We start from the raw sequence: 15,602 nt of genomic DNA, 5'->3' as shown, positions 1-15,602 counted from the left end.
TTTAAAGAATGTTTATTTTGTCTAAAAAAAAAGATTCTGTAGATTGTATAAAGATTTGTGCTAATCATTAGCAGCACCATCCACTTGCATTGCAAATTCACCAAATCCTTCAAACACCATGCCTTTATTGGCAATGTAGTCACAAAAAAAAATCTTGAAATAGTATGTATATACCACATCCCATGGAAAGTAGTGATTGAAAAATTATTAAAAACAACTTGATTGTTTGAGAAAGGTGTTTAAGTCGAGAACCAAAGATATATTTATGCTAAATGGTCTGTATTTATACAGTTCTTCGCTAGTCTTGACTACTCAGAGCGCTTTACAGTACAGTTTCTGCCATTCATTTATTCACCCAAACATTCATACAGTGCATCTATGTGCAACACTTTCTCTTTGAGAAGGGGCAATTTCAACATAAAATCTCTTTGTAGAGCCAGAGAACACAGTGTTAGATTTCTAACAATGTGTTGTGGTTTTAATTCATTTTCAGGGCTTTTATTGTATGCAAGCTTATCAGTGACATTGAACAAATTACCATGCTTGTTAGGGGGAGTAGGTGCACAGAGCACACTGGCAATTTGCGTTCTTGAGGCACCTCACCTGACACCTGCATTCATTACTATAAAAATGAGATGCTAACTTTTGACCTGGGTCCTATGCACAGTTCTATAAATGAGGTCCCTTCTCTCATTTATGTGATGTTAACACTCTGTTGGTAGATGTAATACAGAAGCGTTCTTATTGTATGGAAATTAATCTGCGAGTTATTTAATTATTTAGCATTCATCCCCAATCATAATTTATGTTGGCAGCTTTGAAAATGGATGAGATGTAGAAATGATTGTCTTCATTCTTACTGTGTTGTTTTATCTGTTTCTCGTAATATGATCTTTTATTCTTATTACTGCCTGTGATTCTTTTCCTCTCTCAATGGTTGCTTGAATAGTCTTTGATGATTGTTTCTAATCTGTCTAACTCATTCAGATGTAACGGAAAGTCATTGTCTCTCTGTCTTTCTCTCAGCACTATAACAAGGAGCAACCTGCATACAATCCATACTCGTGTTTTCTCCAAGAACCCCCACTTGCGTTACATGTGAGTACAAACAAACATTACTCTGAGGCAAAGCAAAATGTCTGAAACCCCCCCAAAAAATAAAAAAGGTCACTTGATAGTTTTGGGATAAAACATGAAATTGTTAGCACTAGGGCAGGGGTCAGCAACCTTTACTATCAAAATAGCCAATTTGCCCCCTCTTCCACCAAATACAATTTGTCTGGAGCCAGCTCACACTTAAAATGAACTAGTTCAGAGTTAAGTTCATGCAGATTAAACTGAACTAGTTCACGTTCATAGTTAAATCTTTCCAATTTGAACTCAGTTCCTCATTGTTCACAAAAAAAATACAGTGAGCCACTCCAGAGGGACTGAAGAGCAGCATGCGGCTCCAGAGCGGGTTGCCGACCCCTACACTAGGGTTTTAACTTTTTTCTGGTAACTATATTTTGGGGGTTGTATTATATTTGAGAAGATATTTTGCATTATGAGATATTCTTTGATATGTCTGGGTTTACAAAGTGTATTCTCCTATTAAAAATAGATTTTTCTCCCTTTCTGTCATTTATGACAACATAAGTGTTACGCCCCCTGGTGGCTCAGAGTGGGGCATAGCATAAATGCAACAGGTCTGGGGAAGTGAGGGTGCAGTCACACAGAAACTATGACACGATATAAGAAAAAAGAAAGTATTTATTTAAACAAAGCAACACAGGGATCAACAAGGACTATCAGTGGCACCAAAGAAAAGAACACAAAGAAACCCACCCCCCCCTTTACAGGTGCTTAGCACCCAAAAGTACAGCGGCTGGTGCTCACTCTAACCTGGGGTATTAACAAGAAGTAAACCTACGTGTGTGTTATATGTAGACCCCAGAGTATCTTACCTGTCCTCGTTGTCCCTGTGCGCACAACAAACAAACATTAGCAAAAACAAAACAAAAGTAGGCGGCTAACAACTCAAATAATAAAGGCAAAACTAAATCAATGCACTAGCAAACATCCACACTAAATCAAAAACAAAAAACCAACAGAGCTCTGCCACAGCTCCACCCAAAAAGCCTCTCTCTCTCGAACAAACAACAAATAACTATTTAAAGGGGAAGGGTTGATTGGAGATCTGGACCAGGTGTCGTGATTTCATTATTGGCACCAGCTGAGATGAGCGGCCATGATGCTTCTTCCTCTGGCCACTTTACAGACGCGTCCTGCCCGAGAGCTCCTCCTTCAGGTGCCTGCAGGCATCACCACTCAACCAGGAGGAGGAGACAAAACAACATAAAACAGAACACAATACATGTATACATACAGGACATAGAGAACACTGTTCGTAACTATATTTTGGGGGTTGTATTATATTTGAGAACAATATATTTCCCTTTTTGTAATTTATGACAACATAAGAGAATGCACAACTACAGCAAAAAATCAAATACATCAATCCACAAGTATTGGAAATGCATCATCATCAATACTGTAGGAGAAAGACACGTAATTTTCAAAACAAAGGACACGAGAACCGAGAGAATCAGGTGAGCGTGCTCTTCCGAACAAGACGGAATTATCTGGAAGCGTAGTGGAGTGAAGACCAGGCTTTTATTGAGAGGTCATTTGATGAATGAGAGCAGGTGTGCCTTGTCAGCTATGGCGGGGAAGCCAGCCACATCCCCTGCCACACACACGACCTGCAGGGGAAGAACAGAAAGGGGAGGGAGAGATAGAACACCAAAATAACCAACAGAATCATCACAAAACTGGTGCTGTTGTTGACACAGGCATTCTGACATGTAGAATTACAATCCTGTATCACCTGTTGTGCAATAATAGTAGTAGATTGGACGTTGGCTAATTATTAATAATCATGAAATATGATTATTAAAATAAAAAATATTTATTAAAAATAATAAAAAATTATAGCTATTAATTAAGAATAGTAAAATAATTAATTAGAAATTATCAGGTGTAAAAAGTACTGAAATATTGTACTCAAGTAAAAGTACCTTTACTTTGATGAAATTTTACTTAAGTACAAGTAAAAGTACCCATCTAAAAATCTACTCAAGTAAAAGTAAAAAGTAGCTCATTTAAAATGTACTATAAGTAAAAGTTACTTAGTTACTTCCAACAACTTGATCGGGGCCGCTCCTATACAGTGCAAAAAAGGACAAGGGCTCATAAATTAAATTAATTAAAGGAGAATCTTTACAAATATAAGTGCAATGACATTAAACATGTCGAGGCAGGTAGGCCAGTGTTGAGTTTCAGGCAGTGTTGTGCATGAACACCTTCATTTTTATGAGAATGTTGAACCGAACCCAACTTAATGACAAATAATGAATTTGAACGGTGAACAAGTTCATATTATCTGAGGTCTAGCTAAAATGTTACAGAATGTTATCCTTCTCCTGAAAGACGCTGTCTTGAGATCATTGTTGTGTTTATTTAAAAAGAAATGCAGTCTTACAGGGCAAAAGTTGCAATTCTGTTTTCGTGGAAAATTGTTTGAAAATTGTGGGGGACGGGGTGGGGGGGGAGGCGCCAGGAGTGAAGCTTGCATAGAACGCCAAATGTGTTAGGGCCGGCCCTGTGTAGCGCAGTGATTCTCAAACTGTGTGGTGCGCCCATAACAGGCGCGACCGGAGGGGAAAATGCAAGGCGGAACTAATATTATAGCCGAACTAATGTTTTGACGTCCGCATCTCTTTAACGACGACGCCTCTTAAGCCCCTCTGCAGTGGCTCCCAGTGCAGTGTTGTGCATGTCGCGCATATTTTTTGGGAACAGTGAACTTTACGATCAGTTTTCATATGTTGAAAGTGCATGTGAGGGAACCTCATCCACTCTATGCCGCATCTACCACTGCAGTGAGAATTGCCTTGCGCCTTGAACTATGTTGTTTTTTTTAACTCAGTAACGGATGTAATTTCCAATGTAGCGAAGTACAATACTCAGTCAAAATCGACTTAAGTAAAAGTAAAATTACCCATTTAAAAAACTACTCAAAAAATTACAAAGTACACAAAAAAAACTACTCAATTACAGTAACGTGACAAATGTAATTCGTTACTTTACACCTCTGGAAATTATACGGTTATCAATTAAGAATAGTTAAATAATTAATGAAAACAATAAAATTATCGATTAAGAATAATACAATCTGTAGTTATTACTCATCGTCGCGGGGCACCGCCCTGGTTACAGGAACCAACAAGTCAATCTTTAAAGAACAGTCTCAACTTATAAAAGTTGAATTAATGATCTCAATATTTAATATTCAAGTTTATATAATAAACAATGAAGGGTTTTAAGTTGGAGCACAGGCTATAGTTATCCAGCTGTATTCATATACATATGCAAAAATAATCACAAAATAAAGATACTTTAATTACAAAAGGGTTTATTAAAAAGGGAAATGAAGTTAATGTTATTCAATGATTCTTCATTTAACAAACTCCAATATTTCAAAGATGACAACAGCAGCAGCAGCACTAACACAATTTAGGAACACACATGTAATACTGAGGGTATCTATGTGTGTGTGGTCATGGGTGTGTTTGCCTGTCTGTGTCTCTATGTGTGTGTGTGTGTAAGAAAGAGAAGGGGGAGTGGCAATGGCTTAATGACCCAGTCACGTGGTGACCTAGTCTGGCCGAATTCAAGATGTTACGTTCAAGTAATTCAAAATGGAGGTTTACGACCTCAGCGACGCCATGAGGCCGAAGACAAGATGGCGGTCGGTCACATAAGTTACACTAAGGAATTTCAGACAAAGAGATTCTTATCTCGTGGTTTTGGCGCCAAAGGGTGTCGAGGTGCTTTCAGGCTCTCTGAGTCTAGATTTATCTAGATAACGTGAAGTGTGTGAATGGAGGTCGGGAAGTGTGTAAAATCAGGTTTAGGAGGGAAGAGAGAGAGAGAGGAAGATAAACATGCCAGGAGTAATCAGAGAAGCTCTCAAAACATCATCAGAGACAAATTGACAGGGACTTTACCACTTGGCACCCAAATTGGCGTTGTGTACCGATCTTTTGACCGGTAAAGTCTCCGTAAACTTGGTCAGACAGTAAAAGTGCGAATGGAGACGCTACGTCACGGCAATTTTCTCTTGCACGGAATTAGCCCTCGTTCGTCTTCTGTAGGGATGAACAGCTGTGGCACAGTTGTTTGGGGATCGTGGAAAAGAAAGTCTGTGATCTCGGCCTGCGAGTGGACTTCCTTTCCTTTCAAGTCAAAAACAAAAGTAGTCTTTCAAAATAAGACGTTGACTTAAGATAAAAGAAAATGAAATAAAAGAAACATCTGTGGTTGCCCACGAGAGACCCCAGCAGGCCTGCTGGGGTCTTTTGAAACCTCCTGGGGGCTTCTCGAAAGAAAATCTAGAAACTGCCAGGGGAAATTCCTAAGCTGGATCAGAATGTCCCACAAGGCCTCAAATTAGATCTGTTAACCTCGGCCCCAGTGTCTGGTGGTCAGCCTCTGGGCTCTTGCCCAACACACCCTGGCGTTGAATGGGGTCATAAAGGTTGTAGAAGGAAGCAAGGAGTCATAAGGCCTGACTAAGGAGCCGGCCCAATATCCAGATGATTAGGAAAAGTTATTGATAGGAGGAAAAGTACAGTTTATCTGCAGCCACATATCCTCCAAATTACACGCTCATCTGGTGTTGCTAAGTTGGAGTTCCTGTAAGTGAGCCCTGGGGATGGTTGAGTCGACCTGTTAGAGAATGTGTGAGTCAGTTAGTGGCTGGCGGGCGGCTGCTTTTGCTGCTGCATCCGCTCTGGCATTGCCTTGTGACACGGTCATTATTAGAAGTGAGCATCACATTTACATACTGCAACCTGTTTGGGTGGAGAAGGATAGCATTAAGTATCTGAGACACTAGAGCATGATGTGCAATTGGTTTGCGTCCGTTTCCAAATCGTGAAAAATCACGTACTAGAGAAAACAACTTGATTTGATACTGATCCATCCACAAACAGTTCAAAGTCTGGATTCTGCAATGGCGTTTCCTGTAAGTCTCGTCAGGGGGAACAAACTTCGGTTATTGTTACTACACAGTTGTGTTGTTCACCCTAACCCTAACCCTGTTGGAAGAGGAGTAGCTGGGTTTAGAACATTACATCTTTTCACAGTGATTTTAAGCATTTCCAACTGAATAGCATGATAAAGAAACCAGCGTGCAGCAGACAAATGAGACTCCTTTTTCCCAACAAAATCATACACAACATTTGATGCCAGCAGGGTGAGTGGGGAATATCCTACCAAATCCTCGGATGCCTTCTCAGCCTTCTCTGAAGCTGCTACAGCTCTAAGACAAGGAAGGAGGCCTGTAGCAACATCAAGCTTTCTCTGCGTCATCAGTCCATGAGACTTTACTATATGCTTGTAGGCTTTGCCCGTATGGGATTTGCCCTGAGGGACGCCTCGAGGACGGCATAGTTAGGAATAAATTATCCATAATAAGCACATTCCCAGGAATGACATTACTTGTTTCTTTGTAACAGGTTTGGAATATTTTAAATTGCTGTTACTCTCTTAGGGGAGAGGGATTTGCCCAGGCTTGCCTTATGACCTTCTGCAGCAAGATTGTCTTAGGAGAGCCACAGAATCCTTTTCACATTGTTCTTTAGTTGGAGAACAAATCAATACACCTGGTGTTGTCTCAAATGAGCTTAAGCTTTCTTATAGTGCCTGGTTGTAAATGGTCGGTGATTCACAATAGCCCTGACATAGGCATGTGAATAACTGTCTCTGTTAAACTCAAACCAATATTGTCTGTCTTTATCAATTTGAATGACAGAACCATTTACAATCCTGCAGAATTTGCCAAATGATTATTTAAGGATTTGAACAGATGGAGCGCATTGTTGTACTGTGGCATTGACAACTTGCAAACCTTGGATGAAACGCTAATCATCAGGTTGAGATTTATCAAAAATATTCTTGACCGGAGTGTGCACTAGTGAATCCTTGCAAGGAACAATTATACCTGCCCTCAGTAGAGTTGAACACTGGTGTTATACCGGAGATGGCTTTCTGTTTCTATGAATATTGTCAGATTTTGATGTGATAACCACAGGTTCCATGTTTTGAATTAAATCCACATCATGATTGCCTTGAGCCCTTGAAATGTTGTTTGTATAATGTAAATATGCATGTGCATATTGGGCGTTTTTATGTGTGTCTGGTACCAGTTGAACAGTCATGAATGTGTTAACAACAGATGTAAATCGTTTTCTATACACTTTAAAAAATGGATTATACTGAACTACAGGATCTGACGTCTCTTCCTAAATGTCAGTATTGACACGTTTCTTATCCATGGTCCCAAATCTTGCCATTTATAATTTTGTGCTTTGACAGCAAGAGATTTGAGTGCGAACCAGGAAAATCAAAAAAGTAAACGTTTGGTCTACGTGTGTGCGATGAATCATGGGTAATGTAGTGCGAAGTCGAGTTAGTTGGTTTGTGCAACGACATGGTCCAAGCATTCGATTTAGACAGCGTCCCTCCTCAGGAGAAGGAAAACATTCCTTTACGTTTTAGCTAGACATCAGATAATATTGTAATGGACTGGCAGTTAGGTTTATGTTCTGTTTGATTGCTATGTGTTTGTTATGAATTATGTTCAGCTAAGTACACCATGTTAAACAAGTATTGAGATGTCCTGAGGATCAGTGAACAGGTCGGGGTGGGGCACGTGACAGTTCTAGACCAATGGCTGTTGTGTGGGATGGCAGGCTCTCATTGGCTGATGAGTTGGTGAGTTAAGGGTGAATGAGGAAAGGAAGTGAAGAATACGGTGGTGGATGTTAGGAGTGTCGGAGTTACGAACAAGAAGTGTGTCGTGTTCGTTGGACTTTAATAAAGTTACACATAAAGAGAGAAGTTCTCTGTCATCTATAAGGGAGGACGCTACAATATGAACGTGTTCACCGTTCAAATTCATTATTTGTCTTTAAGTTGTGTTCAGTTCATCGTTCTCATAAAAATGTTCATGCACAACACTGCAGGAAACTGATATGTGAAGGTTCTTCATGATTAACTGACATTATATGCTTCCAACAGCTTCACAGCAGCAATAAGGGTTCTTCACAAATTTTTTCTGAATGAGGTTTCATCTTTTGAGCCATTAGCTAACACGCCAGAAAGCAAGTGTTGTTAAAATTGGCTATTGAGCACCAGACTCCTCCAAAGATCATTATATTTATCTTCAGAGCAGATGCTCTTTCAAATATTGAGATTAGCTGCACCTTTTTCATCAATGTACATTCCCATAAACTATTGACACTCTGGCTAATCTTCTCTCAGAAAGTGCAACATTTTGCATCTTCTTTCCACCTGTTAATTGTCAGGTTCTGTCATTTTAGTTTGAGTTCAGTCTCTTTATCTTTTCTGTTTCCTGTTTTATTTTACTGTCACGATTTGTGGAATGGAGATGGACCCAGGAGCAGAGGTATATAACAAAAAGTGTATTTAATACAAAAAGAGACTTTAACTTAACAAAACGCAAGGAAGCTTACACCACAGGATATCAGGGCAGGAACGCAGATAAGGAGAGCATCATGCAATATCCTTATCCAGACGGCACGAGGAACAAGAACAAGAACCACAAAAACCAGGAAGCAAAACAGACAATCCGACAGAGGACAAGGGGAAGGACAGAGGCTTAAATACACAGGGAAGGCAGGGGTAATTGGCCACAGGTGCAACACATGAGGAGTTAGAAAGACAATCACCAAGACAGGAAGTGAAGACAGAAACAACCCAAAAGGAACACAGACTACAAAATAAAACAGGAAACAGAAAAAACACAAAGACACTGAACTCTAACTAAAATGACAGAACTTGACATTAATAAACTGTTACAGATCACCCCATTGTAGACACAAGTTTCAGATTTTGCTGTGGGCAGCTCCACTCTTCTGCTGCACTTTGGAATATGTGTGCAGTGTTTCCAATTAATTACCAAGATATTGACATTCCACTTCTCACTTCTACAGCAGCTGCACGGAGCACACACTTTCACTTCACCTAATAGCAGCAGTATCAGAATATTGATTACTAGCGTTGCACAAATCAGAGATTTTTCAATTAGTGAAAGCAGACACCACTGTTGAAACACAAAATTTAACCAAATAGGTTTTTGTGAAAACAGATGTTCTTTAATCAGTATGAGCCTGAACGAACACCACATATTATCAGTAACACAGACTGTCCTGGCAGCCCTACTGTATGTAAAATAGGTATAATATTTGTGTTATTTATGCTTTCTGTTATGTTATTATTGTTTATACTATATATTTATAGTATTGCTAGCATTGGTTTTCTTTTATTTGTATTTTGGTTCTGAGTAGCTTTTTTGTATCTATGAATTGTCTCACAGATAAACACCAAGAATATGTTTCAGTTTATTAGAAATACTGAATGAGTTACAATTAATGAATGAATGAGTTACAGGAGCTATAATTGAACAATTAGACACCAGGACTGTTATCTCTGCTGAATACTTCTGACATAATAATAGACACAACAATAAATGGTAAGTATATCATCGCTGAGCTGAAGTTTCTGACATCCACCTTATTTTCTGTCTCTTTCTCACTCTCTCCCTCAGTAACCTGTCCAAGAATCCCATGTTGTCCACATTATCCTGGCAGATCTTTGAACCTGTGCAGCTCCTTGAACTGTAAGAGTTTTTATGAGTTTTGAAGCCACTGTCTATTTTTCAAGTTGATTTCCCATCACAACCTATCTTAAAGTTTTTTATAAAAGGGAAAAATCAAGGCTAACTAGTTGTAGGAAACATGACACACACACAAACAACCAAGAAGATCTATCTAACCCTAACCCTAATCTATCTGTTTGCTATATTAACTGATTTTACTGCCAGGCCTTGTTCACAGAAACCTATTGACTTGAATACATTATTACATACATTAGCCAACATATACAGTACTCTTTTTTCGAGTCAAATCCAAAATTACACATTGGATCCTTTCAATGCGATGTGCATTAGGAAAAAAAAAAAAAAATAGGTTCATGTCCTGCAAATGTAATATCAGATTTTTTCCAAATACTAGAAGGAGGAAAGTGAATAAGTGGTTGCTTTTGCAAAAGGCAATTTACCAAGAGCAATGTAATTCTCTCTTTGCTCCAATACATTGTAGTACAGATGGAAGATTATAGTTGATTAATGATGCAACACAGAAAAATATGTTCCGAATTAAATGTTGGAACATATGAAGTACAAATGGAAGAAGGAAGTGTATGAGTGATCTATTATCTTAGAAAAAGTTAAAACATGAATTAGGGTGTGTAACAAATCCCTGCGTTACGGTGAGTTCCTCGTCTTGAACATAAGGGGAATCAGGTAGGTGTCTTCAATGTCTCTCTTTATTTGCACTATTATCACACAGATACAAATATATATCGCCAGACACGCTCTTCATGTGCTGTCTCCGGCTTCCCGGCGAACCCCGCGCCCCAGAGCGCTACTGCTGATAAAAAGGAGAGAGTCATTAGTTGAACTGGAACACCTGTTTACAATCAGTCTCTCTCCCTGGCACCGATCCCAGAACCCCATCTCCACTCTCTCCCTCCTGCAGCCGATGCTGACCACACCCCACTACCACAGGGTGAATGTGGGGTTTGAGGGAAATTAGATAATGTGGGACATGTATTTCCTTGTTCTAACAAAATTCTGTCAAGAGGACTTGCAGTACTTTTAGTTGTTCCACCTCATCAAATAAGACTGATAATGTGGGACACCATGCTTTGGGTAATCTGCGACAGTCACTCACATTCTACATATTTAAAGACTTCCTGAAGTAAAACTAAAAAGATAAAAAGATATAGCATATGGTCTACAGTTGTCAGACAGGAGTTAATGGTAAATACAATCTGTCCCTGCCTGTTTGAACTGATTGTCTGGTTAGCTGACCAGCACATAATCAGTTTGTGCTCTTGGAATGAGATGATCCAAAATAACAGTGTCTGTCCTGTGGTCTGCAGCCATTGGTTTCACCAAACATGTAGAGATAACAATTGGATGATCGACGGCCAATTAACGTAGTCCTTTTCGTAGTCATTTTCAACGCTCTAAAAAAATTGGTAATATTGATCCAGGTGATGTAGTTATTTTTTTGGGCCCAATAAAAGTGTCCCAGATTACAAAGTGAGGCTTAATTTTCTCCTTTGATACAGACTAATTCCATATACATCCTTCTATATTTATGCGGAATGCATATGTCGCGAACCATTGATCTAATTGACTTCACACTTGGCATCTGTAATGTAATTTGTCCAAGAAAGTGCAGTCCTGGAAGAACAACAACAACTCATCACTGGCCAATAAAGGTCAGCAGTGTCTCTATTTCCTCCGTAAACTGAAGAGAGCAAGAATTGAGAGCCACCAACCGCAGGAGCCCTCAGTGCACCGTGAATGCAGCTGAGAGGATCAACAGTGCCTCACTCCCCTCCCTCCAGGACATCCACATCAACTTCCCAGTCCGAAAAGCCACAAGCATTGTGAGCAACCCAACCTACTTTCAGTCTTCTTCCATCTGCAAAATGATTCTGGAGCCTCCGTGCTGGTTACCCCCCGTCAACCACCACCAACTGATCTCTAACTCCTCCATCTCTGGAAGCAAAGACTGCAGCCCCCCCCCCCCCCCACCAGGAACCTGCACCAAGCTACCACTGTAGACTCCTGTCTACATATATGTTTACACCGGGGATCAGAGAGCAATGGCATTTCAATCCTGTCTACGTCCTGTACATATTGCAGAATTGACAATAAAGTTGACTTTGACCTGATAGCAAGCTACAGAAACTACATCCAAGCTATAGTAAAGGTAGTAAAAAATGTTAAAATGCATTGAGGCGATGCACACCTCAACAGTTGTGATCCGCTTGGTAGCATCGCATGTCCGGCAGACAGTATATCTGGATTCTTCTGCTTGATTTCACTCGTTTTAACGGTTGTACAGACCATGACCTGGACCTGTTAAACTCATTGCCATTATTTAATCTAACAAGAATTTCATGAATGAATTTTTATAGCAATGATATGTTGTACTTAAAGGGATTCGACATGACAAACATGCCTTTCTCTTGTGTAAAAGGTTTTATTGGTTTGGCATGTGGCTCATGAGTTTTTGTTAATACTGTCAATGTTCTTCTTTTCTCTCCAGTCATCTACAGGAGGTGGTCTTCACCTGCGGCTGTGAGATCCGCTGGCTGCAACTATGGCAACAGAGAGGGGAGGCAGGTCTAAGCAGCCAACATTTATATTGTGCTGATGGCGACAGGGAGATAATGTTGCGTGATATGAACATTAGCAGTTGTGGTAAGTTTCAAGTAGGGCTGCACCTAACGATAATTTTTTTGTATTACTCAATTAATATATTTGTTGAAGTAGTCTAGTAGTTTTATCAATGTCTATATGAAGTAAAAAACTGACAAATAAAATAAAGAAATTATTATTCAATAGTATGTCAACAATGTTTATAATACATCTTTAGACTGAGCTAAAGTGTACTCTAATAATAAAAAAATTCTCATTTCAACTAAAATCTAAAAATAATGGGCTTTTGAAAAAGGCGTCTTAAAAAAAATGCTTAATTTTAGAAAAAATAAACAAAACGATATAGTTATTTTTTCTTAATATATAATCACATTTCACATGTACACAATCTCAACTAACATAACAACTACACAGCTTAAACTTTCCTCTTTTGTTCAAACTTTCTCTGAAGTAAGCTCTACCGTGTGCTGCCAGGATTCACTACCGTAAATGCAAAAAAAAGTGCACAGGATAAATAGACACGGTCCGTCAAAATCTGATACAAGCATCTGGGTCCCTATAGAGCGCCTTCTGGGTCTGGTCCGTACCGCAGTTCTACTACTGGAAAACAATATTTAGATCATCGGGGGGCATTTACATAACTTAAAACACAGGCCAAAATCAGGGGAAATCTCTGCCAGATATAGAAGACACTGACTAGGATTTTAAACAAAATGAGTCTTAACTGCATGATATGGAGATAAATCAGTCTTTTAACTCCTAGTACTGAATTTTTTTCACTTAAATTTTGTAATGGTATTTTTGCCACTGAATTTCAGTCCTAAAATTGTTTCACTTATATTTTTCAATGTTCCCAAATTCAGTTCCAGTGGTCAGGTGATACCTGAGATTGGTAAGACGAGAAAGAGATTCACCCATAGAATGTATTTATAACTAGGGCTACGTTTGTAGCACTGGTGGGCCCGAGCACCCGCACGTTGAAGCCTGTTGCGGACGGTGGAGAGAGCGATCGATGACCAAGCTCACATCTCTGCGTTGCATGCGTTTTGCACACTGCGGAAAGGATAAACGCTTCACTTCCTGCGTCCATCACGCGACGTCGATCCTTGCCTGCTAACTGCTCATTACGGTCCACGCTATCAATTGCACAATGAACTTTGAAAATGTAATGTAAATCGAATGATAGTTGTAAAACAAAGTCTACTTCCTGTTGACAGTAGGTGGCGCCATCACTATTATTACGCAGACATATAGATCTGTTCAAGTAGGAGCTCTGATGTAGCGTGAGCAATTTGGTTAAATTGGACAATGTTACCACGTAATTTTCACACTGATCAGTAGGTGGCGCCTAGCCTGACATTGTCATACTCATAATTCTAGTCAGAATATGAGTCTGATACTGCTCCATTGGGCTGTGATTATGGTATGTGTTTCAACCGAACCAGGAAAAAAAATGCCTCAGGGCTCCGAAAAGGAGCTGGCAACTGGGGAGAGCGTGGCCTAGGGGATAGAGGGGGTGTTCTGCAACAAGAAGGTTGCTGGTTCGAATCCCACTCTTTCCCATCTGCATGCCTAAGTGTCCTTGGCAAGATACTGAACCCCCTGAAATGGCCCCTCAGAAATGTTGAGTGTACTAAAAATGTAAGTCGCTTTGGACAAAAGCGTCAGCTAAATGACATGTAATGTAATGCAACGGCCGCTGATAATGTCCACCTCGTCGTGCATGCCGAGTTGCATCGCCGTGATGCCCATTTCGGTCGCCTCTTTCACTTGGTCCTCCATGAGTGCACAGAGAAACCACAATGACCAGTGGGGTTTCATTGTGTCCCATCTTCTTCGCGACCATCGGGGCCAGCTGATAAATTTAATTTTTTCCGAATCCCGTAGGAAGGATGGCAAAAACATCATTGCGATCTACAAATGCCTTGATCATGTTTCTCTGTTCCTCTTTCAAAATGATTGCGCTGTCGATGTCTTCTAAAACAGACTCAATAGCAGCATCTACACATCTCAGCTCTCCAGCGTAAGGCATGTTTGTTGAAAACGAATTCAACCGAAGCGCTCTTTGGTGACGTGGTTGATTACGTTACTGTTGACCATCATCGTATAAAGCCTGCTCTGACAATTTGAGTGGTCCGAACAGCTTCTATTCGGGCATAGTTTTATCCCCAACGGAGCAATGCCAGACTAAACTTCCCGACCTCAAATGTTGTGGGCGGGGCTAAGTTCGTCTGGCATCCAGGCTAGGTGGCGCCATCACCCTGAACTAATATATATATATGGAGCTGTTCAGGTCAGGATTTTGATCATAGGTCAGTAGTTCAGAGCCGGTTAGATAATGCAGACTGGATTAACCAAGTACTTCCTGTTTCATGGCGAATCAGTAGGTGGCGCTATGACACTGAGGAAATATTGACACATAGAGCTGGTCAAGCTTGGACTCTAATCATGTGACAGACGTTTGGTTGTGATAGGACAATGCACAGTGGAGTTATGACAACATCGTATCTTTTGGCGAAGGAAAATCATCAATGTTTACACGGTTTGAGGAAACGTCACAATTGATCATGATCCAATGACTTGACTGAGCTCTTTTGAGCTGTATATTGTAAAGCCGCCAGGAGCAGTTCATCAAAGTATAAAACATTTCACTTCCTGTAGCCACCAGGGGGCGCTGTGATTTCAAGTCATAATTTCTGTGTAGATGGCATCAGGCTGGGACGCTTTTCTTACTTGTCTAGTTTGGACTCGATTGGACAATGTATGTCCGGGATACAGAACCCCGTGTTTTTATGGCGTTTAATCAAACTTTGACGCCACGCCAAGGTCACACGGATTTTTTGAAACAGTTTTTATCTCCATCTTGTTGTGATGACACTCATCTCAATTTGAACTTGATCTGATGAAAGCCCTGGAACAAGTACTTCAAAGTAAAAATGTGGATTATGGCCAAAATGGCCACTAAATCCAAAATGGCGGGCTTCCTGTTGCATTTTTCCTAATGCTCCTTGAACTTTTTTTATGACTGGTCACGATGCCCAGTTTTGGTGAAGATCGGTCATAGGGAAACCTAGGGGCTAATTCCAGGGGGCGCTGTTGAGCCATTTTGCCACACCCATTTCAAATTACTCCAGAATACGTACATTTTCACCACTCTACATTTTCTCCAAAGTTTGGTAAGAAGTTCAGCATGTTAAAGCCCTCAAAAAGCCCCTTCTTTTGTCGGAAAAATAAT

At 40.1% G+C, this 15,602-nt stretch overlaps 1 protein-coding gene across 2 annotated transcripts in view; it reads left to right on the top strand.

Annotated features, from left to right (window-relative positions):
• The window catches only part of LOC128444185 (NT-3 growth factor receptor), a 159,603-nt gene that overhangs the window by 47,589 nt on the left and 96,412 nt on the right, over positions 1-15,602 (top strand). For both annotated transcript variants that reach the window (XM_053426507.1, XM_053426506.1), the window contains 3 exons: positions 1,027-1,098; positions 9,677-9,748; positions 12,255-12,409. In XM_053426507.1, coding sequence (XP_053282482.1) covers positions 1,027-1,098; positions 9,677-9,748; positions 12,255-12,409 — 299 coding nt within the window. The remainder of the gene's footprint in view (positions 1-1,026; positions 1,099-9,676; positions 9,749-12,254; positions 12,410-15,602) is intronic.

The sequence above is a fragment of the Pleuronectes platessa genome, chromosome 7, assembly GCF_947347685.1.
Source record: "Pleuronectes platessa chromosome 7, fPlePla1.1, whole genome shotgun sequence".
Lineage (NCBI taxonomy): Eukaryota > Metazoa > Chordata > Actinopteri > Pleuronectiformes > Pleuronectidae > Pleuronectes > Pleuronectes platessa.
Note: the sequence above shows the minus strand (reverse complement) of the source record. Positions and strands in the feature narration are given on the sequence as shown.